This window comes from Rutidosis leptorrhynchoides, chromosome 8 (assembly GCF_046630445.1).
Source record: "Rutidosis leptorrhynchoides isolate AG116_Rl617_1_P2 chromosome 8, CSIRO_AGI_Rlap_v1, whole genome shotgun sequence".
Lineage (NCBI taxonomy): Eukaryota > Viridiplantae > Streptophyta > Magnoliopsida > Asterales > Asteraceae > Rutidosis > Rutidosis leptorrhynchoides.
The window spans coordinates 352,517,801-352,542,500 of record NC_092340.1 but is presented as its reverse complement, the minus strand read 5'-3'; the positions used below and the strand labels follow the sequence as shown (position 1 = coordinate 352,542,500).

Here is a 24,700-nt window from a genome sequence, read left to right as displayed (position 1 = left end):
TTATTAAATAAAAATTACATCAACTGTCCCTCTCAATTCTGGGTAAAATATAAAAAGTGTTAAAATTAAATAACTAGATCCTAAATACATTTTTAGCAAGCCTAAAATTTATAGAACTCATTTTCGGATCACCGTTTATTTTAAAATCACATAAGTTCGAATTAAACTTCTCTAAATAATAATCGAAACGTCCAACGAGTATTACAATCATTCAATATTTATTTTTAATATACTTTATTTGTATATAGTTATGCTTTAAATAATAATTATTATAATATCTTATTTTTATTTTATTTTATATAATTAATTTTAAATACAACAACATATAATGTTTCAAATTATTTTTCCAATTTCCATTTATATATATATGTACATATATACATATAACTATTTACAATTAATGGTTCGTGAATCGTCGAGAACGGTCGAAAGTCAATTGAATTCATGCAACAGTTCAAAACTTTTGAGACTCAACATTACAGACTTTTCTTATCGTGTCGGAAACATATAAAGATTAAGTTTAAATTTGGTCGGAAATTTCCGGGTCGTCACAGGAACCCCCATCTACATATGTGGAAATACTGCAGGTTGTGTGTAGTCTTGACCCGTTACTTTGGCAGCTTGTTGACCCTGGTGAAATATCCAAAAATCAAAATGGGAAGTGATGAAGTTACAATCTGATCCTAAGAAGTCAAATAACCAAATATGGTTATTTGACTTTGATGCTTTGTTATTTATAGTATTCTAACATACGCATAGGCCTTTTATTTTGGTAACAATGTACCAACAAACTACCTAATAGTGTCACAATGATTTTTTAATAAACACACTTCATTTTGATGTATTAGAGGTATCTTTGAAGGTGTACAAGATATACAATCGAATAAGGATTAAAATTTCAAGAGGACCTAAATTTTTGAGTAACCCATTACATATACTTGTTTTCTCTATTGGTTATTTTATATTTCGAACATAAACCTATAAATTAATGAGACGATACTACACTAGATGGTGAAACCAGTTAATGATTATCTAATTGATAGATGTTAAAGAGTCGCCCAGTTTATTCTATGTGATAATTTCATATATTTAAAACTTTAAGTAAATGTATATGAAAGATTCGAACACAAATCCTCAAACACGATCGTTCAACTAATAAAATAACTTTATCGAACTCCAGGTTATTAATGTACATCATTTTGAATTAGATTTAAAAAATCAGACCAAATAACCATTGGCCTCCCCTCTATCTAAGAAGTTGTGAGTTCGAGTTGAAAGGTGGATAATTGTAATATCTATGAAAATATTTATGTAGAGTGTGTTTGTTTGTTATAAAAAAGAAATATAGAATCAGAAAATGTATTTATATATACTCGAATTATATTTATACGCCGTTTTTTATTTTTCTATAAACTATTTAAGTTTGTCTCGTTCCGCATCAGTACGAATGTATTAAGAACATGTTGGATACATTCATCGAATGAAAGGACCCACACCAAACAGTGCAAAGAGAACTGAAAAAACAACAATAAACCTAAATAAAGACAAAGTGCAAAACGCTAACTATGGCTATAACCACAACAACTTCAAAAACAAAAGTTGAAACCTGAAAGCCACCTCCTAAATTGTTTATTGTACTATTTAATCAACGATGGATATACTAAAAAGGGGTGTCTCGCTTTGATTTTAGAAGTCAATTATTTGATTATTACGTTGTCAAATCGTAATTAATTAATTAATTAATTATGTTTTACAATTTATGCATAAAATAAATTAAATGTGATTTGATACACTCTAAACTTGAAAATGAAATAACATGTAACTCCTTAGGCCACTTGCAATGGTGTATAATTTTAACACAACATTTACCCTCCACATCAGCGCCACATCAGTACAAACACTTTAACATTCCTTTCACTAAACTCTCACAATCATACACTCCATCTCAAACTTTAACCAATTTTAAATTATTAAATAAAACAAATAACATTTTATTAAATAAAATAAAAATACTACATTATTAAAAATAAAAACATTACATAATTAAAAATAAAAGACATTACATAATTAAATAAAAACGTTACATAATTAAATAAAAAAAAACCAAACTTAATATTATGAAAATGAAACTACTCGAGAGGTGTCGGGTCGTCGTCTTCGTTGTGTTGTTCATCTTCGTTTTCTTCGTCTTCGTCGGATAACAAGATCGTCTTCAATTTTATCGAACCTTTTGAAGATTTTTTTGGTCTTCCTTTGGCAAGTTCGGGTTGACGGTTGTGTTGAAAATTCGAAATGCGCGATTCATTATTTTCATTAAAGACAACTCACGTCTTTTGTTTTTGTTAAAGCAATTTCTTGTTGGGCGAGCATGATTTGCGAACGAAATTCTTCGGATGAACAAGATGAGGCAGCGTCAGACGAACCCAAATTCTTTCGGATTTTTCTACCAGCTAGTCGACCAATTAGACGTCGGATTGGGGCGTCCACGAATAAAGAAGCGTGATCGGGATTTAGATCAACCCTTAAAGGTTCATTGTCTACCAAAGTGATCGTGGCTCCGGTTGTGGACGCCTCCGAGATGTCATTACACCTTTTGGGGCACAAAACTTCGGACAATTACGAAGTACTTGCCATGCTTTGTAATGCGTAAAAGGAATACCTTGACGCCTCCGATATTCTTCACGTGCCGCTTCAATGACATCCGAGTCATTAGTTCTACTTCGCCAATTTCTTTTAATTGATTGTAAACACCAATAAAACTTTGATATCTCTTGACATTTTCGCCCATTTCCCGGTTATTTGATCGTTGTTCCTTTTGCGATCAGCTAGTTGATTATAGTTGGCTACAACCGTATTCCAAAATGAATCGGCCGATTGTGAGGTTCCTATTTTCAGATTTTCCGTCACATCGATAGCCAACGTCCAGCCAAATTTCTTCTTTTTCGGGAGTCCAATGCATAATTTGACGTTTCGACTTTTCGCTTCCTTCGACTAATTTACCTTTTCCCTTTCTTTTAACTTTTTGTTTTTCGGTCTCGGGTTGTGAAAGGACCCGTTCATACCGATTATAAACGATTCACAATAGTTGATTTCATTGCGAGGTACTGACCTCTATATGATACGTTTTACAAACACTGCATTCTTTTTAAAAGACTAACTTTCATTTCAACGGAAGTTTACAAATATGCATACCAATGATATTATCATGTTTCTCAAATATAATTGGCTTATCTGACATTCATCTATTAACAATCTTTTTGAATTCAAATAATTTGAATGCAACGTCTTTTGAAATATGCCATGAATGACTCCCAAAAATATATCTAAAATGAGCAAATGCACAGCGGAAGATTTCTTTCATACCTGATAATAAACATGCTTAAAAGTGTCAACCAAAAGGTTGGTGAGTTCATTAATTTATCATAATCAATCATTTCCATAATTTTAATAGACCACAAGATTTTAGTTTCCATAAATATTCGTACACTCGCAAGTGTATAAAAGTATTCTATAAGTTGTTGAGCGCTTCGGTAACCATACTTAACAATTAATGTGGCATATTCCCTTTGTTATGAAATCTCCCTACACTGTACCAAGTGTAGTAAAAATGAAGTACTATGCAACCGTTTACGATACTAGAGTGACTAGCCCGGTTGGGGTTGTCAAACCCGATAGATCTATCAATAGGATTCGCGTTTACATGTTCTTACAACATGTAAATAATAGTTACCAAGCTATTAGGGAAGATATGCAAGGTGGTACAACTCAACGTAGAATATATTTTAAGTACTTTTGTCTATTTCGTCAAACATTTATAAAAGCAGCGCATGTATTCTCAGTCCAAAAATAAATATTGCAAAAGCATTTAAAAAGGGAGCAAATGAAACTCACAATACTGTATTTCGTAGCAATTATGTATATGACGGCACTGAACAAGTACAGGTTTGGCCTCGGTTTCGCGAACCTATATTAAGTATACATATTTATATGTTGGTCAATATCTGTCTAACAATTTAGGTCAAGTCGTAGTGTATCACAATCATAATGCTCGAGACCGACATGCAAAAGTCAACAAAAGTCAACTTGACCCAAAATGACTTCCAAAATCTATACATGTTTAGTATATAACTTATATATATAGTCGTTTTATATATTTAAATATATTTATCAGATCTTATTAGAGTAAATAATACAAGTTATTTATTAATAAATAAAAATTTATATTAAAATTCATATATATATATCTCAAGTAATAAAATTTATAAAATTCACTTAATATCATAAAAATATAGTGGTATGTATTATTAATGTAATTATATTACGTGTGGTAAAAATATCTTTGTATCGCACATTTATTTGATAAAATAAAATTGATAATAATAATAATGAGTAAAAGTTATATTATTTTGTAATAATAATAATAATTATTATTATTCTACTAATAATAATAATAACAATATTTATATTTACTAATGATGATATTAATTATAATAAAATGATAATTATAATCTTGATAATTTTAATAATAACGATATTTTTTAATATTAACTGTAATAATAATAATTCTATTCAAAATGATAATTTTTAATAGTAATAATACTAAAATGATAATAGTAATGATATTTTATAATAATAATGATTTTTCTATTAAAAATGATAATTTTAATAAAAATGCTAGTTTTAATATAAATGATACTTTTGATAATAATAATAATGATAAAAATAATAAAATGATAGTTTCGATAAAAATATTAATTTTTAGTAATAAAGATAATTTTAGTAATAACATCAAGTGATAACAATTATAATAATCGTTTTAATAATAATATTAAAATTAATGATAATTCAGTTGATCATATCTTTTAATCCGTTCATCGAAACTACACGATTTCTAAATGAAAAGTTATTAATTTTTCGCCAGCTTTTCAACGACATGCATATCATATACCTTATCTCAGTAGCATATGTATCAAATTCGTGATTTATCATAAACTATTTAACGACGAAATTGAGCATACAAGCATGCATAATCATATATATACTCGAGCACTAGTCAGGGATACACTATTAATATATAAAAGATAAGATATGAATGCTCACGTATTAATATTGTGATTCAATATTGTAGGAAAAGTATGCAGACGTAACGGAGATGATAAATTCAAGGTTAGCATTTGATTCACGAACAATACCCCCGATCAATACCCATAAACTCCTTATTTAATACCCATGAATTCCTTAGCTTTAAACCATTTGAAAAACCCGTTTTGAAATCACCCGAGCATACCCCGTCATAGTATTTTATGTATAATACTAATAATAATACTACTTAATAATAATAATAATAAGATTAATAATAAGTGTAATAATAATAATAGTAATAATAATAATATAAATACTAATGATAATATGCGAAGTAAAAATAGAATGAGCCAGAATGAGAAATCGATCATTCATATATAGATTAATAAAATAATAATATAATAATTTTGGAATAAAATATAATAATATAAATATAATATAATAATATAATAAAGTAATAATATAATAATTAAAAAAACGTGTGAAATTCATTTTGTCAATTTCTACCGACAGTTTTCACGGACCGGTATTTCGTACTCTGTTGCTAATAATTGACGGGTAAAAGTATGAGTAAAAATTCAACTTTTTATATTTGAATATATATATATATATATATATATATATATATATATATATATATATATATATATATATATATATATATATATATATATATATATATATCTGTTTTGGTCATAAGCTTTATAAAATTAGTTGTAAAAAGGCTCGTTTATAAAGCTTGTACGCGTAATATGTGTTTTCCTAGTTTTTGACTGGTTAAAGATATATTAATTTAAATATAATAATTTAATAAATATAATAATATAATAATATTGAAATAAAATATAATAATATAATAATAATTTTGAATCAAATTTGAATCGTAAATATTTAAAAAGTCGTATTTCTCAAATACTCTAAGGGTATATTATGTAACTTATAATTAAGAATTTCAATCATGTCGCTTTCATGTGAATAGTAAATGAATTATATTATACCTATATCTAAATGACATAGGGCAAATGAATAGTACCAGGGGCACTTCTGACTTTTCGCGTTTTTTTTTTTTACCTTTTTTTCTCCAAATTGAACAACAAAACACTAACACTTTATAAAAAAAATCAAACCCGCCCCCCAAATCTAAATGATTATACCTATATCTAAATGACATAGGGTAAATGAATAGTACCAGGGGCACTTTTGACTTTTCGCGTTTTTTTTTTTTACTTTTTTTTCTCCAAATTGAACAACAAAACACTAACACTTTATAAAAAAAATCAAACCCGCCCCCCAAACATGGGGATAAAGTGTCAAATACCCATTCTCATAAAAAATCTTAAACAAACTCCACCCAAATATTCAACGGGCCATATCTTCGCGCTCGCAACGAGTTAAATTTTTCCGCCACCATCGTTAAACTCGAAATAATTTTAGGAACACAATGTCACTAGCTATACGCAAAACGGACGCTTTTTAAAAATGCTAAATATTTGGGGTACTTTTCGTACACGTTAATTCTCCGTTAAATTTTTAAAAGTCGACAATTCCATAGCGAAAAGCGGAGATGCACATATAGTGTTAATTTAAAATAACATTTATATCTTTCACGGGTTATACCTTTTAGTTCGACTCGAGTTGCGCTTCAACGACATCATCGTTAACCACAAAATAATTTTACAAACTAAACGCAATAAAATACATTGAAAACCGAACCCCCGCCGCGAAGCGAGGGCTCGAATACTAGTTAATATTTTTTCATTTACTATTCAATGAATAGTAAATGAATTAATTTAAATTCAACTATTTAAGCTACACGTTGTTGTACGTCGTGTTTTACAAATTGTACATTTTTAATTTAACTTCGTTTTTTAAAAAAAATTTACAAAAATTATATCATAAAAATAAAACGACTTAATACGTAAAATTTTTAATTTGAAATAGCATCGTTTAATAGTAAATTTTTATCATTTCATATATAAATATTATAAAATTTAGTTTCTAAAACTACTTATATTCAAAATCATTTTATTAAGAGGTTATAATAATAGAAATTATTATATCATAAAACGTCTTCGTTTAAGAAAGTAAAATCATATATAAATCATGACGGGTTCGAGTTTTAAATTATAGGTTGTTCGTGAATCGTAGGGTAAAGTCCAATGGTTAATTAAAGGTATGAAAAACATTTTAATGCAACACATCAATTTTCTTATCTTGTCGGAGTTATCTGAGTTTAAATTCGACCGAAATTTTCGGGTCATGACAGGTTGTGTTTCGGGTACGCTTTCAAGAGTCGGTTGTGTTAAATGTTGTTGTATGTATGGAAGTTGTTGTTGTTGTGACTAAAGAATTATTGTTGGTTAATAGGAAATTGTTGTTGTGAATAATATGTATTCATGTTTTGATATTGTAATTGTTGTTGAAATTGTAGTGGTGGTGGTTGAACAATTTGTAATTGTTGTTGAAATGGTGGTAGTTGTTATGATGGAACAAATTGTTGTTGTTGAGAAAAACTAGTTTGGCTGAGAGACGAATTGCTAGCTTGGTTCGATGATGAATGATTCGGTGACGGGATTGGATTGTTTAACATATGGTTGAAGAAATCATTGTTATTTGGTTGAGACATTTTGGTTTGAATTGAAGGATTGAAAGATTGAGAGTGTATGATATTGAAGAGTGTTTGATATTGAGTGTTTGTTTTTGTTTGTGTAAAGTGGTAATATATAGTATAAATAAAGTGTATTAAAAAAAGCATACTAGCCGTTTGAAAAAAAAGGAGTGGGCCAGTGGGACCCACTAATCCGGTCGTTAGGCTCGTTGCAGGTATCACTGGCGAGCCATATGGCGGTTTGCTGGTGGTGGCCGTTAGCGAGTGGCGGTGGGTCACGGTGGTGGCTAACATACCACTGCAAGTGGCCTTACTATAGCAAAATGTAATAATCACTTTTCTTTTCGACCTTTTTTTTTTTTGCTAATAACTCATTGAATTATCAAATACTTTGAGCTATCAAACATATATTATTTAATTATTACGTTATCAAAGTAATTAATAAATAGTAACACGTTTTGCTACACATAACACGTTTTGATACATCTAACACATTTTGCTACATCTAATCTTATATTTGACTATTTAGTTATTAAAAACGCATAATTATTTAAAACTATTTGGTTCATGGATTTGAAATTCCAGGATTTGAAATCCTATGATATGTGTGGTTCAAGGATTTAAAATCCCACGATTTGTAAAACGGAAAATGTAAAAAGTAAATTCTAAATATAATCTCGAGCGTAAAACGTAAGCGTAAAACGTAAAACATAAATATGAAACGTAAACGTAATAAAGCGTAAAATGTAAAACATAAACGTGAAACGCAAACGTAAAAGATAAACTAAATAATAAACGTTTAATGTAAAAAGAAAATATAAAACGTAAACATAAAACGCAAACCTAAAACGTAAACGTGAAACGCAAACGTAAAATGCATAGTAAAGCGTAAAACGAAAACGTAAAACATACAAAAGTAAAACGAAAACCTAAAACGTAATACGCAAAACGGAAACGTAAAACATAAATGTAAAACATAAACGTAAAACATAAACGTAAAGCGTAAACGTAAAACATAAACGTAAAGTAAAAACGTAAAACGTAAACGTAAAGCATAAACGTAAAACTAAAGCGTGAAACGTAAACGTAAAAATTCACCTAAAACGTAAACGTAAAACGTAAGATTTAGAAATCTTTCACTCGTAGGACATCAAAATCGGATTTAGAAATTCTTCATTCATAGGATTTCAAAACCCTTAGTCATTTAGAATACTCCAACCAAACGTAAAATTTCGTGAATTTTGAAATGCAAATTTCACGAAATCCCGCGAACGAAACGTCCTCCAAATGTCCACTAAAATGAGTTGTGAAGCTGGAGATCGAGATCTGAACCTTACTTTTTGTAAACCTCCTCAAAATTATAAATTATTTTACGCAGATCTTCAATTTCTGCCCCCTTTTCCCCCATTTTTCCGTAAATCCTTAATAACACTCTACGCAGGTCACTCGATCTCTCTTTTCACTATCATGCATTGATTCAATTTCTCAATTTGCCACGGTTTTAATTTCATTGACTATTACTAATTTTTCAATTTTCCCTTTAACATTCACATTCACAATTACTATTAAATCATAACATAATTTTGTTGGTTTCTTTATATCTGTGATCTCAAAGTTCACACAGAATTGCTGATTATTATAAACAAATTCTGTTTTTAGATCTTAATGCTGTGGATTTGATGTGCATGTATATGTGTATGGTCTTATAGATCTATGATTATGCCCTAATTTACTAATTTTAGTGTTACTGTTTTTATGTATCTGTTTAATTAGTTCATGAAAAAGGTCAATGTATCTATTTTATATGTTAATTATTAATTATTATTTATTATTCTGCCTTTTTTTTAAAACTGTTATTTGATTATCTAATATAGTAATTGTTATTGATGATTCTGATGCACAATGATAATTATAATTTAACATAGCATTCATGATGTAGGAAAATTCGGGTTGAAATTCTTTGAAAGTCTTGTTCAATTCCTTTTTTTCCGAATGTTCATACAATGAGTTTTAGCTGTGAGAGACAAGTCCAGTCAAACCTCTATTTTCTCGACAACATAGTGATCATGATCGCTTCTTTAATAGAAACGCGCTCCAAAATAAGAGATATAACTTTTTTAGGCATTGTACTTTTATGGTCAGGATTAGATGTCCCTTGATTCTTATCCATATTCTAGAAATAAAACGGAAATAAGTCAATGTGTGTAAGGAGACTCAATACAAAAATTAAAGGCAGGTTCAAAAAACAAGAAGTGAGTGCACAAAGAATTCATTCATGAAACTTAAAACCTAACAATATTTCAGTATTAAAAATAAATTAAAGATTACGATGCGGGTGAGTTAACTACAAATCCCTAAACCCTACAACATTGCAGTATCAATTATCAAAAGTAGTGAACACACTTAATTTAGCTACAAATCAATAGACATAAGCAAAGTTATAGTAGAAGATCAGAAGAAACCCTAGCCTTAAGAGACTTAGGTGTTGATCGTTTAACTATAAATATCAAAAATCTAATGACATTCGAGTAGATAATTGCTTCATATAATTAAATATGTTAATGTTATTTGCTCAAGATAATTGTTGATGTTGGAATGGTATTGGTGTTTAGGATTTGTAGTTAAACGATTAACACCTTAATCTTTTAAGGCTAGGGTTTCTCCTGATCTTTTACTAAAACCTACCTTATATCTATTGATTTGTAGTTGAGTTAAGTGTGTTCACTACTTCACTGCTATTCATAATTGATACTGCAATGTTGTTACGGTTTATGGATTTGGAGTTAATTGATTCACACCTTAATCTTTAATTTATTCTCGATACTTAAATAGTGTCAGGGCTTAGGTTTCATGAATTAATTCTCTATGCTCTCAGTGCCTGTTTAATCATGTCTTTAAATTTTGTTTTGATTTGCCCTTACACACTATGACTTATTTCCGGTTTATTTTTAGAATATGGATTAAATGAAGATACATCTAATCCTTGACCTTATAAGTACCATGCCTATAAAAGTGATATCTCATACTTTGGAGCGCGTTCCTATTAAGGACGTGTTCATGACCATTATGCTGTCAAGAAAATGGAGATTTGGCTGGACTTGTATCTTCCAACTAAAATTTGTTGATGATTTGTATGTGCATTTAGGGAAGAAAAAAAAAAAGAATTGAAGAAGACTTTCCTTAAATTGTAACTTGAATTTTACATCTTGAAGGTGATGTTAAAAAATTCTCAAGAGAGTTAATAGGGGATTTGGCTTCCGATAACATGTAGGTATTGATTGCTAGAGTTTTGAAGTAAATTTATCTTCTCTTTTTTTTATATAATTTTTTTTTTTTTTTTTAGTTGCAGTATGCAAACACCAAAGTCTGAAAGGAGCGTTTGACTGATAAAATTAACGGGTACTGACTGACACTTTGAACTAAAAGAAGCTTTTCTTTTTTTGAGAATGTCTTGTGACATGAAACACATAATAGACCTAAAAATGTGGTCTTCTCTTAAGTGAGATGATAGGTAATCCGTTGACAGTCTTTCAGCGTGTGTCGTGTGATGGTTTCAAAATCATACTCGGTAGTTTTTACTTTCTATAATCAAAATCTAACTTTTGATACTTACTATACATTGTTTTGTTCACTGTAAGTCCAGATTTTTCTATTATCGTGAACGCTTGCTGGATCAATGTCTAACTATGATCGTGAAAAGTACATTTCATGTAAACAGCCATCTAATATGACACTTAACTGTTCGAAACAGGCTGTAGTCTTATTAGTGATGTGACTAATGTCTATCTTACACAACGTTTCATTTAAATAAATAAGCAGATTCTTGTTTTAGACTTAGCCCATACATGTATCTGTACGTCTTTAAATTAATGACATCTTGATAAAATTAAGAAAAGTTTTTACAATTTTATAGTTTGCTATAGTAGTTACTCAGGGTTCAATTACAAAAGCTTATTGTTATTGCTGTTTTATTATTCTGACTAAACTGTGAAAAGGTATGTTTTTGCATAACTATGGCATTGGATTCTTCACTCTCTAAAAAAAATCCATCTTGTGAAAATTAATTGCAGGGTTTTTTAGGGAAAAAAAAAAAAAAATGGCTGAACAAAACAAGCAACAAGCAGCTTTCATCAAGGTCAACCAGCTTCGTCCTGGTGCATTTGGTCTTAACCTCACTGTAAAAGTGGTTAATTCTAAGATGATCCAGACAAGAGGTCGCAATAACACTCAAGGACGTAACATGCGCCTTGCTGAATTATTGGTCGGTGACGAGACTGGAGTTGTTGTCTTTACTGCTAGAAATGATCAAGGTATGCTTTAGTTAATCAGTTTCTTATGGATATAGATGCTTATGTTTATTGTATTGTATGGTTCTAAGCACTGTGGAAGATAGAGTAACCAAAAGGGGGTATCCGCCCCATCTGGATTTAAAAAAAAAAAAATTATACTAGAATTTTTTTTACTAAAAAATAAGGGTTTTATACTTTTATTAGTGTTTACCGCGCTGTCAATGAAAAGTTTATTAAATTTTTGCACCCGCGCCATCTGTATCCGAGTTCAAGTTCCGCCACTGGGTTTGAGTATATGTAGTTAACATATGGATTGTTGCTATGACCATTTAAAATCATGTGTTTACTCACCTTATGTTTCTAACATATACGTTTCACTGTCAAATTTATGAAACATAATAAAATCCTAAAAAGAACTCACATTTCCCCCCGTAAAATTCATGTTTAGAAATATTTTCTTGCAACAGCTACATTGTGCAGATGATCATTAATCGATAATAATGCGCCATAACATTTTATTTCTCAGTGGACACGATGAAGGAGGGAAGCACTGTAACATTGAGAAACGCAAAAATCGACATGTACAAAGGCTCCATGAGACTTGCAGTCGACAAGTGGGGTCGTGTTGAAGTTGCTGAGTCAGCTGATTTTTCTGTCAAGGAAGACTGCAATCTATCCCTTATCGAGTTTGAACTTATTACCGTTGAAGAGTAAGAGTCTTTCGAGACTGAAAAATACATCGTTCTCACCGTCTTTGTCTTATTGTGTTTTTGTACCGAAGGGAGGTTTATTTACAGCATAATGTAAGTTTTCTTACCCTTTCTGCTTTTGTAAGTTAAAGGTTAAAGTTTGCAGTTCTTTATGTATACCTTATGTTTTGAATGGTCTTTTGAGTACATCTTTACATATGATGAATCTGGTTACCGTTCACTCTGTATCTTTACTTATATTTATTAAATTATTTTTTAAAAAAAATAAGCCTGTAGCTTTTCATCCAAAATGCAAAGTTCTTTACATGATGAAATGCTTAAAATGATTTCTTCTACTGTGTTGATTTAAATAATAAACTTTTCATTAGAGACGGCTTTTTGACCCATTTACTTGTCAATTGGTTGATTTGGGTTGTATCTTATCTCAGTTGGGTCCAAAAGTCTACCCAGAAAGGGAATGGGTCTAAATCGTGCAACATTTATTTCGAATCTTACACTCTTATCTTATTGGGTGATGATACTCACACACCAAGAATTGATTCATACACACAAACTTACTATTATACTCTTAATTTATAATTATGGAGTTTCAACCCTCCCTAGACAAACTTAGAGATATAACTATAGATTTTGTGCTAAAAAGTGTATGGATTAAAAATGGGTGTGTGATTATCACCTCCCCTTATTTTTTATTCGGAAACGTGGATTATTATTTAACAATATTAATTTATTTTCACAGTTGACGCATAATTATTTAATTTAATTAGATATATAATATAATATAATATGTATAATATAATTGAAACATGAATAATGTCTGCATAAGGAGTCGACCCATCTAGACCCCCAATAAATTGACCCGTTGAACAAGAACTATATTACTATATTTGAATAAATCCAATCTAATTTGACCACTAAAGTTGACCCATATAACACACCTCATTTGATCTGTTACCTAATGTTCCTAACTATGATGGCTTCGATTTACAATATTTTATGTAAGGAATGAAGCAATACTACCATAGATCCATCTAAAATTCAAAGTGTTGCCCATTCTTAGGTCTAACTACAGTTTGGACCTCACTTTATGTATCTCTTTAAAGATATCACTACTATACGTGGCATTGAGTGCCTTTAAATTCTTATATCTGGAAAAGCACTCAATTGGCCCATTTCTGAATTTGTTTTGCATTGTTGGTTAACTATTACCGGTGGTAAAATGGGCATACGGACATTGCTAAATAAAGTAATAAGTAAATTATATAAAACGTCGTTTAGCTTATATGAAATTACACCAATTATTCTTATTTCTTAAAATGTATATTGATCATCTCTAACTGTATTGATAGTGCAAAGATTTTACTAAGACCGTCAAATAATACGTTAAGTCATGTCACATGACACACTTGGTAAGTGGGTGGGAATAGTTGAATAGAAAGAAGCTAAAATAACATGTTTACCTTCATGTGCGTGACTTAACGTACTTTTTGACAGTCGTTAGTGAGAGGGACGCTCGTGGCGAACTTAAAAGACTACATTGTATGCATTAGACTTCTTATATGCATATTACCTACTATAAAATGTTATTGCTAACATGAAATTTGTTATGATTACTTTATATTGTTTATAGTTAACGTCTTTTAAAAGATCACCACATACAAAGTATTATACAGTAATTTCGTAGGCTACAACTTTCGATCTCACCTTGCCAAATAAAACATAGTATTATAATTTGTAATTTATTTATAATAGATAAGAAACAAGAAAAATAAAAAATTTAGATGCGTGTGTTTACTTTGTAAATTCAAATCTTCATGGTGGTCATCCATATGTCATTCTTCAAAAACTTTCAGGGGACCTTCTTGCCTATCTCAAATTTTCTAGGAGTATTTATGTCTTTTGCCAACATCGCAAAATTCCAAAACGTCGTCGTTGAGAGCAATTAACCCCGCCTAAAATGGAATCAAGAAACCAACAATAATAACGTGACACAATAACAAAGTCATACTACGACTTCTTCACCTCCCTCTTTAAACCTTCCGAAATCCGCTCCCATTTTCAAATAAATATTTTTAAAAACAATTCAATTAATTATCGCTTAAACCCTAAAATACCCAATTTTCATCTGATCAACCATCTATTTTAAAGTTGAATATCATCAGAAACTGGGTTATTTTAAAAATCGTATCTTTAAACAAACCCATGTTTCTTTAATTCCAAATTCCCAATTTTGCTGTCCAATTTTCATTATATCAAGATTTTGTTGATATGGCGACATTAATACCAGGGGTGTTATTGAAATTGTTAAATGGGATGAATTCAGGTGTGAAACCAACAAGTGAATATAGAAGTTCACTTTTACAAGTTATTGATATTGTTCCAGTTGATCTTGATGAGAAAGATTTATGGCCCAAACATGGATTTTACATAAAAGTTTCGGATTCGTCCCATTCGATTTATGTTAGTTTACCTTGTGAAAAGAATGATCTTGTTCTTAGTAATAAAATTCAGCTTGGTCAGTTTATTCATGTTGAAAAATTAGAGCCCAGTTCGCCTTTTCCTGTAGTTATAGGCGTGAAACCAATTCCTGGTCGCCACCAGTTTGTTGGATCGCCCAAATCTTTAAACGGGTTGACCCAAAAAGAGAAAAAGATTGATAAAGTTGGAAACTTGAGTCCTGAAGATGGTTCTAGAAGGGGTTCTTGGAGTACAATTAGAAATGGTGAAAATGGTGTTTGTGCAACATTACCCATGAGTATAAAGGCGAGTCGTTCAGATGGTGATCGGGGTACACCTGCGAAGACCCCGTCCTCGATGAATTTAAATTCAAACTCAAAATTTTCTAGTTCTAGAAGAAGTTCTTGGGTTACAAGTCAAAAAGAAGAACATGGAGTTTGTGCATCACCTATGGCCTTAAAACCAACCCCTTTGAAGTTTGTTAATTCGACACCTGTGAAAGAACCGTCTTCAATGATTGGATCAGATGAGAAGAGAAGATTAAACAGAAGGACATCGATGTGTAAAACGATTGATACTATTGCGGTTGTAAAGAAAGAAGGTGTTACATCTTCTATGGTGAATATTCCTAAGAGCAATTGTAGAGTATTTGATAAAAGTGCTAACACATCTATACCATTTAACTCAACTGTAGGTACACCTTCCCTCTTTATTGTTGTTTTTCGTATATTTATTTTTGCTAATTTTCGTATATTAAGCACCCCAAACCAAATGTAGGGGCAGAAGAAAACAGAACAAAGATTGTTAAATTATTTTCATTAATCAATAATAATGAATTATGTTAAGTTATAGACGCTTGTATGATACTAAATTGTGCTATTAATTTGGAATATCATGTCCTTAAAATGGGATTGTGTACAACCACATTTTGTGTAGCTTTTTCATAGATTCACCTATGAAAAATGTGTACAACCACATTTTGTGTACAACCACACAGATTCACCTTATTTTTCTCCATTATGCATACTACATTTTGTGTAGCTTTTTCATAGATAAAATTGTGTCTAATAAAAAATTATGTGAATACTATTTTTTATAAGTTCAGTTTCTTAACTACTCTCCTTGGTAATTTTAGGAAAAGAGAAGTGCCACATCAGCAAGTTCACAAAAAGTGTCTTCTCCTATTAATCAATACTCGAACGCAAAAATGGCCACAAAACCAGAGTCCCTGTATGCTCATTCATCTCCAAAAACCAGGTTATCGTTTAGTTTACCAGGAAAGCTAAACTTACTGGGAAAGGTAACTTTTTTAAGTCTTTAACCAGGTTATTATTTGACTCCCTTATTTAATCATAAACTTTACAGATTATTCTAACTTTTGACGAAAATTATATTATCAGGAAGCTGTCCAACAACGAGAAAAAGCGCAGAAAACTGCCCTGCAAGCGCTTAGAAATGCCTCAGCTACTGAAACTCTTGTTTTTTGTATCAAGTATGATTATTTGACCATACACTTTTTTACTTTTACTATTTATAAAATTGGGTTGGCTCGTAAAGACTATATTTTTGTTAAACAAAAAATTTGATAAGTAGTTAGCGAAATATAACTTAAAAAACTACATGCTTTGGAAGTTATTTATTATAGAGTTTTTCATGTTTTGAATTATACAAAAGTACATGCTTTGACCCGTTGCTCAGTCCTCCCATTTTGTCACCTATACTTCTGATCTTTTTTAGCGTTATACTAACTTCAAATTTTCATTTTTACTAGGAATTTATCTTCTTTAAGTAATTCGGCTAACCCAGATGCTCCAGCCAACTGTTTTGATCAGTTTCTCGAGTTTTATTACCAAATTGTTCAAGCTATAGCAGACATGGTATCCATTAAAGCAGCAACTGAAACGGCTAACAAGGAATCAGATGAAACCCAAATATTGCATGACATCATGAACAACAATAATTCTAAGAGAAACTCTACATTGCGCAAATCTATCGTTTCTGTTCCTGAAAAAAGTCAGCAAAAGTCAACGGTCTTGGGAAAACACTCAAGATTGTCAAGAGTTGACCAAAAGGGTCAACTGGAATGTCGTTGCAAGAACAAAAACAAGATCAATGATACAATAAAACTAGGGAAGCAGATTCAGATTGAAGCCGGAAACTGGTTCATGGAGTTTTTGGAGAAATGGTTGGAGAAGGGTACGAAGAAAACGAAATCGGATGCAAAGAAAGTTGATCAATCACTTGTAAAAAAAGTGCTTAATTGGGTGGAAGTTGAACAATGTGATTCAAACAAGAGGCAAGTGCATCCAAAAGCAATAGATATTGCAAGGAAATTGAGGATTAAGGTGAGGAATATTTGAAGAGATATGTACATTATTGTGTCAAATGTTTTTCGATACAATAAGAAACATATTCTTCATTTGTACATAGTGCTACATTCCTTACAATTTATGCCAAAATATTTTTTTGTTGATATGATTTTTTGGTATTGATTTCTTAAAACAGCTTTGGACTTGAATAATTAGATTCAAATAATTAACTGCTAGACATGATTCAAGCTAATAGTTTTTGATGGCCATATTATCCTTAATTCGAAACTAGCATTTTAGGATGCATTGATTGTTTATAGGTTTAAAAATGGCAAGTGTTAATGCGTTATGTGACGCCGAACATTTGAGGATGGATGTGAATATCAGCAATGCATGAATCTTCGAGTTTCTATGTCAAAAGGTGTACGTTTGGCAGGGATACCCTGATATGCCCTAATTCGAGTTGGACATGAACTCCATAGAGGAAAGAAAGAAATTGATTGTTTGGTAAAAATTCATTACTCTTTACAGTTACATCTGGTTGCTATATTACAATACAAAATGAATTACAACCATTGATTACTAATTAACCCAAGCTCTAAGATTGTGACACCTGTCCATTTGTACAACTACTCTTATTCCTTCGGTTGTTAGTAAGCTGGTAGTCTGCAGTCCACGCTGGCAATCCTGTGTTTCTTTTGGACCTCCCATGTGTCACTCTGGATTCTGGCCTTTTGACTTTATTGTTGACTTCTGTTGACTTCTGCAAAGTATCATTTCCAGGCATATCATTACCTTCTCCTTTGGAATGAACCATGTCCTCATGGTTAAATTGAGCTTGCAGCTTCTGAAACTCATCTTCATCAATCCAAGTAGCATCCTCAACAGCTAACAATTCCCATTTAACCAAAACTTGGTTTATAAATGCACCATCCCTCAAAATTTGCCTAGTGTCCAACACATGCTGTGGCACTAAAATGGGTCCACTACAATTATCTGTTTCTGGCAAATGTTGACACTGAATTTGTTCATCTCCTCTAAATTTCTTTAACAAAGAAACATGAAAAACAGGATGGGTTTTAGAATAGCTTGGCAATGCCAATTTATAAGCTACTGGTCCCAACTTGGCTTCCACTTTGTATGGTCCAAAATACCTTTTACTCAACTTTTGATAAACACGTTTGACCACAGAAAGTTGCCTATATGGATGAAGTTTGACCCATACCAAATCACCAACACTGAATTCTAATTCAGTCCTGTGCTTATCAGCAAACAACTTCATTTTCTCATTAGCCTGAGCGAGTGCAGCCCTTAACACCTTTATTTTCTCATGCCTTTTTATCATAACACAATGTAAAGCATCCACTGTAGTGCTAGTATGCAAGTAATCTGAAATCACTGGAGGAGCCCTACCATACATGGCCTCAAAAGGACTAATTCCAGTTGCTGAATGAGTGGCCGTATTATAATGAAATTCAGCCAAAGACAAGAATTTATACCACTGTTTAGGCACCTCAGCCACAAAACACCTCAAATATTGCTCCAAACATCTATTAATAACCTCAGTTTGTCCATCACTCTGTGGATGATAATATGATGACAAATGCAACTTTGTTTGACTTACTCTACACAATTCAGTCCAGAATTTACTTACAAAAACCTTGTCCCTATCTGAAACAATGGATTTAGGCATCCCATGGTACTTAAAAACCATTTCAAAGAACAAATTTGCTACAGTTGTTGCTGTGTACTTAGAAGTTAAACCCCCAAAATGAACTCCTTTGGATAGCCTATCAACTACCACAAAGATCACCTCATGCCCATGAGAATTAGGCAATCCTGAGATGAAATCCATGCTAACCTCCTCCCACACTTTTTCTGGAATGGACAAGGGTTGCAATAACCCATAAGGTGCAGTGTGTAGGGTTTTGACCTGTTGACAAATAGTGCACTTTTTAACCCATTCCTCCATATCAGCTTTCATCCCATTCCAATAAAAACTTGCAGCTAGTCTCAAATAGCTTCTATGCATACCAGCATGTCCTGCCACATGTGTACTATGAAATTCCTCCAATATTGTGTGCCTGATAGAACCTACATCAGGTACATAAAGTTTATATTTGAAGTATATGAGACCATCTTTGACCCTCCAATCTTTCTTAACCCCTGGATTAGACTCTATATCTTGAATCAGCTTCTGTGACTTTTCATCTTGTGCAATAGCTGCTTTTAAATCATTGACAAGATCAAACTGCACCACTGAAAAAGCCAGGAGAGACCCTTCAATTTGAGTCATTCTAAACAAAGCATCAGCAGTAATATTTGAAACACCAGGCTTATAAGCTATCTCATATTGATACCCCAACAATTTAGTTAAGTAATGTTGTTGCTCAGGTGTCTAAATTGTTTGCTCCAATTAAACTCTTGAGACTTTTATGATCAGTAAAGATAGTAATTTTGCTACCCAACAAATATTGCCTCCATTTGGCCGTTGCAGCTATCATGGCATGTAACTCACGAATATAGGTAGAAGACCTTTGCAATTTTAAGCTAAACTTTTTGCTGAAATAAGCAATAGGGTGCTTTTCCTGCAACAACACAGCTCCCAATGCTATACCACTTGCATCAGTTTCTACTTGAAAAGGTAAGTTGAAATTGGGAAGCATCAAAACTGGTGCAGTAACCATCCTTTGTTTCAAGGTTTGAAAAGATTCCTCAGCCTCTTTTGACCACAAAAAATTATCTTTCTTTAACAAATTAGTCACTGGAGAAGCTATTTCTGCATAACCTTTTATGAATTTCCTATAATACCCAGTTAAACCAAGGAACCCTTTTAACTGTTTGGTATTTTCAGGAGTTGGCCATTGAGTCATGGCTGTAACCTTAGCAGGGTCCGGTGCTACCCCTTGAGCATTAATAATATGCCCTAAACAATCAATTATATCCACTGCATAACTACACTTACTAGCCTTAACAAAAAATTGGTGATCTCTTAAGATTTGCAACACTGACTTTAAGTGAGTCACATGTTCATCCATAGTTTTACTATAAATGAGGATGTCATCAAAAAATACTATCACACACTTTCTCAACAACCCAGTGAAAATAGTATTCATAGTAGCTTAAAAAGTTGAAGGAGCATTGGTTAACCCGTAGGGCATTACCTTGAACTCATAGTGACCTGAATGGGTCCTGAAAGCAGTTTTATGAATATCTTCTTGTTGCATCCGAATTTGATGATATCCTGCTCTCAAATCTAGCTTTGTGAAGATAGTAGATCCATGAAATTCATCAATCAACTGATCTATTGTGGGAATAGGGAATCTATCCCTCAAAGTCACGGCATTTAGAGCCCTGTAATCTATGCAAAACCTCCAAGTTCCATCTTTTTTCTTCACTAATAAAACTGGAGAACTGAAACAGCTAGTACTTGGTTGAATCACACCAGAAGACAACATCTGCTCAACTTGTTTTTCAATCTCATTTTTTTGGAAATGAGGGTACCTATACGGTTTGACATTGACTGGTTGGGTATTTGGTAACAAATTGATCTTGTGATTTAAGAATCTTTCTGGAGGTAGACCAGTAGGTTCAGCAAAAATATCCACAAAGTAGTTCAATACACTAGCAATTGCTGGATGTAACTCCGGTGGTAATGGCAATGGTGCTTTGACCACATCTTATTCCAAATTATGAATATTCAATTCTGTTTGTGCTTTCTCTTCAACCCATAGCATGTAATAGCTGAATGAGTAATCTGTTCTTGACATTCTCTTCCACTGTTTACCAAAAATAGGCTCCAAAGGATTATGAGGAATCCCTTGTAATACCAAGCTTCTTCCATCTACCTGAAAACTCATTGTTCGCTTTTTGTAGTTAGTAGTAACATCACCTAACTTTTCCATCCAAGTAATTCCTAAGATGGCATCTGCCCCATGAAGGTCAATGACAAAAAAATCTGTATCAAATGTATACTCTTGAATAGTCACAGTGACTGCCACACATTTCCCTAAACATCTAAGATGTTGGCCATTGCCAACCATCACTTGAAATTGATCTGATGGTTGAAGAGCCAAATTCAAGTACTTAACCATTCGTTCTTGAATAAAATTGTGGCTGCTACCACTATCTATCATGAGTTGAATGCTCTTATGACCAATCTCCCCTTCCATCCTTAAAGCTCTTGGGTTAGCTTGACCCAAAAGTGCATGTAAACTAATAGCAGGCTGATCATATTGACCAATGTTGTGGTCATCAGTGATTTCGTGTTCATTTTCAGACTCAGATGAAGTGTTATCTTCAATTTCCATTAAGTGAATGTTAGGCTTATTTGGACATTTGTGATTTCTGTGCCACTTCTCTTCACAATTATAACATTCACCCTTAGCATCTTTCTTAGCCCTTTCAGCCTCAGTCAATCTATTCATCAATCTTGGCACTCTACCACTATTACTTTTGTTTTTCAAGAATTCAGGGTTCTTAAAAGTATTTGGCACAGCTACTATGCCTTGCTTATTGTGCCAATAAGAATGACTACTTTTATCATTTAGCTTGTCTTCATACATCTTAGCTAAACCTATAGCTTGACTTAATGAAAAAGGTGATTTTGACTTCACCTCTCTCCTGATTTCAGGTTTCAATCCAGCTATAAAACAACTTTTCAAAACTTTATCAGATAACTCTCTTGTTTTACAGCATAAAGATTGAAATTCCATTTGATATTCTGTAACAGTTCCTTTTTGAGATAAACGAGTAAGTAATTCAATTGGATCTTCATATGATGAAGGACCAAATTGTACCTTTAATGCGATGACAAAATCCATCCAAGAATGAAGTTGATTAGTAACTTCTAACCATTGAAACCAATTGCTTGCTAATCCATCCAAATGCATCGAAACGAGCATCAATTTCTTGTCTTCAGAAATGTTATGAAATTGAAAGAACTTTTTGACCTTGTATAACCACTCTGCCGGATCGCTGCCACCAAATCTTGGAAAATCCATGGTTAATTTCTTTGGTTGATACCACTGATCCATTACTGGATTCAATTGAGGATGAGTTTGTGTGTTATTGAATGTTTGAGAAGAACGAAATTGTGCTGAATTGTGTGGTGACATCATCGAAATTAATGCATTTTGTATTGGCTGTAATGTCTGGATGAACTTTTCGGTCATCTTCTCAAGCAATTCAGCTTGTGCATTAGAGGATTCCGCCATTTTTGAATGGTTCGAGCTTAGTGAAAGCACCAAATGATATGCCCTAATTCGAGTTGGACATGAACTCCATAGAGGAAATAAAGAAATTGATTGTTTGGTAAAAATTCATTACTCTTTACAGTTACATCTGGTTGCTATATTACAATACAAAATGAATTACAACCATTGATTACTAATTAACCCAAGCTCTAAGATTGTGACACCTGTCCATTTGTACAACTACTCTTATTCCTTCGGTTGTTAGTAAGCTGGTAGTCTGCAGTCCACGCTGGCAATCCTGTGTTTCTTTTGGACCTCCCATGTGTCACTCTGGATTTTGGCCTTTTGACTTTATTGTTAACTTCTGTTGACTTCTGCAAAGTATCATTTCCAGGCATATCACACCCCACCCCGTGTTTCCTTTGGAAACCCACCAGACCCACCCCATAAGAGTTGGATACCGGAAAAGTACCTCCATCGGGTCCCCACACATGATAGGAGCAATCATCATCCCAATGCTACAAGAGTTGTAAATTCTTGCTGCGAGTGGGGATTGAAACTACGCTATTTTATGTCAAAACATCCCCATTACAGGTCCAAACTTCAAAGGCATCGTGTACCACTGAGCTAGCTATTGGTACATTGGTATCTTCGTGGTTAAATGGAATCGGTATGCAAGTTACAAGCATATCGAGTGCATAAATAGAATTGAAAGCACTAACGATTGCTTGATTTTCCTTCATATTGGCATCGTCACGATTCATTTTGAAGTTACGAAATTATAAAAAGAAAGAATAAAGAAAATTGCACATAGTCGGGCTTAAATTCGAAAATAAATTTTGCAGAGGCGAATGTATTTTGCAGGGTGCGAATCACGGAGTGAAATTACTTTGCAAGATGTGAAATTTCTGAGGACCTGGTAAAAAATAAAGACGTTATCTTTCATATATTTTGGTTTGTTGAGTCATGGTAAAGAGTTAGCAGCCACATTTTATTTCCACTCGTTCTATATGTTTTGTAGGTGTTCAGTACATTAAGATCACATATAATGGTGACGTTGAGGTGAAATGGATAAGGGATTTTTTTGAGGTTATGTCACTAACGTGTTAAGTATGGCGTTGTAATGGGGAATGTTGTTGATGAATATTGTGGGTGATGTGACAATATATAATTTAAGGTTGAGTTAAAAAGTGATGAAAAAGTTTGGAAAGAATTAAAACAATATTTAAAAAATCACAAACACACCTTATTATCCATTTTTCATTGACGAACACTAAAAAAAATTAACCATAAACGTCCCATTACAGGCATTGTGGGTAACACATTGACACATCATAGGGAGAGAACGCATTATCCCTGATTTGATAAAGTAGTGGATAATGTACTCGTAAGTGCATTGATTAGTAGTTTGGTATTGGTTTTTTTTTCCTTTTGTAATCATTTCTATATACCTTGATTGGAAAATCAATACATACACTTTGCTTTCATATTGTCTATAAATTTTTTCCTAAAGCTTTTTATTCATAGCACAGCTTTTATTTTGATACAATGAATTTATTAAAAAAAATGTCGTGTATGTATCATTCATATACAAGTATTTAAATTTAAATAAAATAAAATAAATTATAAATTAATATTAACTAGTTGTAGCGCCCTCGCGATGCGACGGAAGAACGTTAGCTAAATTCAATTATGAAAAGTAAAAAAAAAAAATAGAAGCAAATGACATAAACTAAAATGGGTAAAAAAATCAAATAATAACAATAACATAACAATAACAATTATATTAATAGTTACAACATTAACGATTTGTAATAAGTGAAAAGTTATGTGGTTGATTCTTAGTAAATGAAATGTTATGTGTTTGATTTCTAATAAACATAAAGTTAAACTATAAGAATGGTTGTGGTTGAATTACGTAAGATTGAAAGTTTGTTGTAAAAATATAGAAACCATAAATTTCACTATTTATAAGGTCTTACATTTTAATATATAGGTATAATTATGTGGTCGATTTATAATGAATGAGAGGTTTTATGGATAAATTATA

The 24,700-nt window shown here is 32.0% G+C and overlaps 4 protein-coding genes across 6 annotated transcripts; 2 read left to right on the top strand and 2 right to left on the bottom strand.

The window, feature by feature from the left end:
* The first annotated feature begins 9,020 nt into the window (after nt 1-9,020).
* Nucleotides 9,021-12,861, top strand: LOC139861965 (uncharacterized protein At4g28440-like). Of its 3 annotated transcripts, XM_071850499.1 has the most exons (5): nt 9,073-9,131; nt 10,903-10,957; nt 11,034-11,089; nt 11,761-12,000; nt 12,506-12,861. In XM_071850499.1, the coding sequence occupies exons 4-5, from the start codon at nt 11,787-11,789 to the stop codon at nt 12,691-12,693; spliced, it is 402 nt and encodes a 133-aa protein (XP_071706600.1). In that variant the 5' UTR covers nt 9,073-9,131; nt 10,903-10,957; nt 11,034-11,089; nt 11,761-11,786; the 3' UTR covers nt 12,694-12,861. The 3 variants fall into 3 exon arrangements, with proteins under 3 accessions (XP_071706598.1, XP_071706599.1, XP_071706600.1); XM_071850498.1 differs by lacking the exon at nt 10,903-10,957 and having other exon boundaries at nt 9,036-9,131; XM_071850497.1 differs by lacking the exons at nt 10,903-10,957; nt 11,034-11,089 and having other exon boundaries at nt 9,021-9,131.
* Nucleotides 12,862-14,957: 2,096 nt separating this feature from the next.
* On the top strand, nt 14,958-17,538 carry LOC139864623 (uncharacterized). The gene is made up of 4 exons (XM_071853201.1): nt 14,958-15,836; nt 16,282-16,446; nt 16,547-16,638; nt 16,918-17,538. Exons 1-4 carry the CDS (start codon nt 14,958-14,960, stop codon nt 17,504-17,506), a joined length of 1,725 nt encoding a protein of 574 aa, XP_071709302.1. The 3' UTR covers nt 17,507-17,538.
* Nucleotides 17,539-19,845: 2,307 nt separating this feature from the next.
* On the bottom strand, nt 19,846-20,493 carry LOC139864622 (uncharacterized mitochondrial protein AtMg00860-like). The gene has a single exon (XM_071853200.1). It carries the CDS (start codon nt 20,491-20,493, stop codon nt 19,846-19,848), a length of 648 nt encoding a protein of 215 aa, XP_071709301.1.
* Nucleotides 20,494-20,577: 84 nt separating this feature from the next.
* On the bottom strand, nt 20,578-22,671 carry LOC139864620 (uncharacterized). Its single transcript, XM_071853199.1, has 2 exons — nt 21,243-22,671; nt 20,578-21,134 (listed from the first exon to the last, which is right to left on the bottom strand). The coding sequence occupies exons 1-2, from the start codon at nt 22,669-22,671 to the stop codon at nt 20,578-20,580; spliced, it is 1,986 nt and encodes a 661-aa protein (XP_071709300.1).
* Nucleotides 22,672-24,700: the final 2,029 nt, after the last annotated feature.

Excerpts from the sequence above, each read along its gene's own strand:
- LOC139861965 (XM_071850497.1), top strand. The coding sequence starts at position 11,787 with ATGGCTGAACAAAACAAGCAACAAGCAGCTTTCATCAAGGTCAACCAG. Across the intron at positions 12,001-12,505 it reads TACTGCTAGAAATGATCAAG|TGGACACGATGAAGGAGGGA; the intron begins GTATGCTTTAGT and ends TTTATTTCTCAG.
- LOC139864623 (XM_071853201.1), top strand. The coding sequence starts at position 14,958 with ATGGCGACATTAATACCAGGGGTGTTATTGAAATTGTTAAATGGGATG. Across the intron at positions 16,447-16,546 it reads AGCTAAACTTACTGGGAAAG|GAAGCTGTCCAACAACGAGA; the intron begins GTAACTTTTTTA and ends TTATATTATCAG. Across the intron at positions 16,639-16,917 it reads ACTCTTGTTTTTTGTATCAA|GAATTTATCTTCTTTAAGTA; the intron begins GTATGATTATTT and ends CATTTTTACTAG.
- LOC139864622 (XM_071853200.1), bottom strand. The coding sequence starts at position 20,493 with ATGGATGAACATGTGACTCACTTAAAGTCAGTGTTGCAAATCTTAAGA.
- LOC139864620 (XM_071853199.1), bottom strand. The coding sequence starts at position 22,671 with ATGGCGGAATCCTCTAATGCACAAGCTGAATTGCTTGAGAAGATGACC. Across the intron at positions 21,135-21,242 it reads TCCTTTGGAGCCTATTTTTG|ATGTGGTCAAAGCACCATTG; the intron begins GTAAACAGTGGA and ends ATTTGGAATAAG.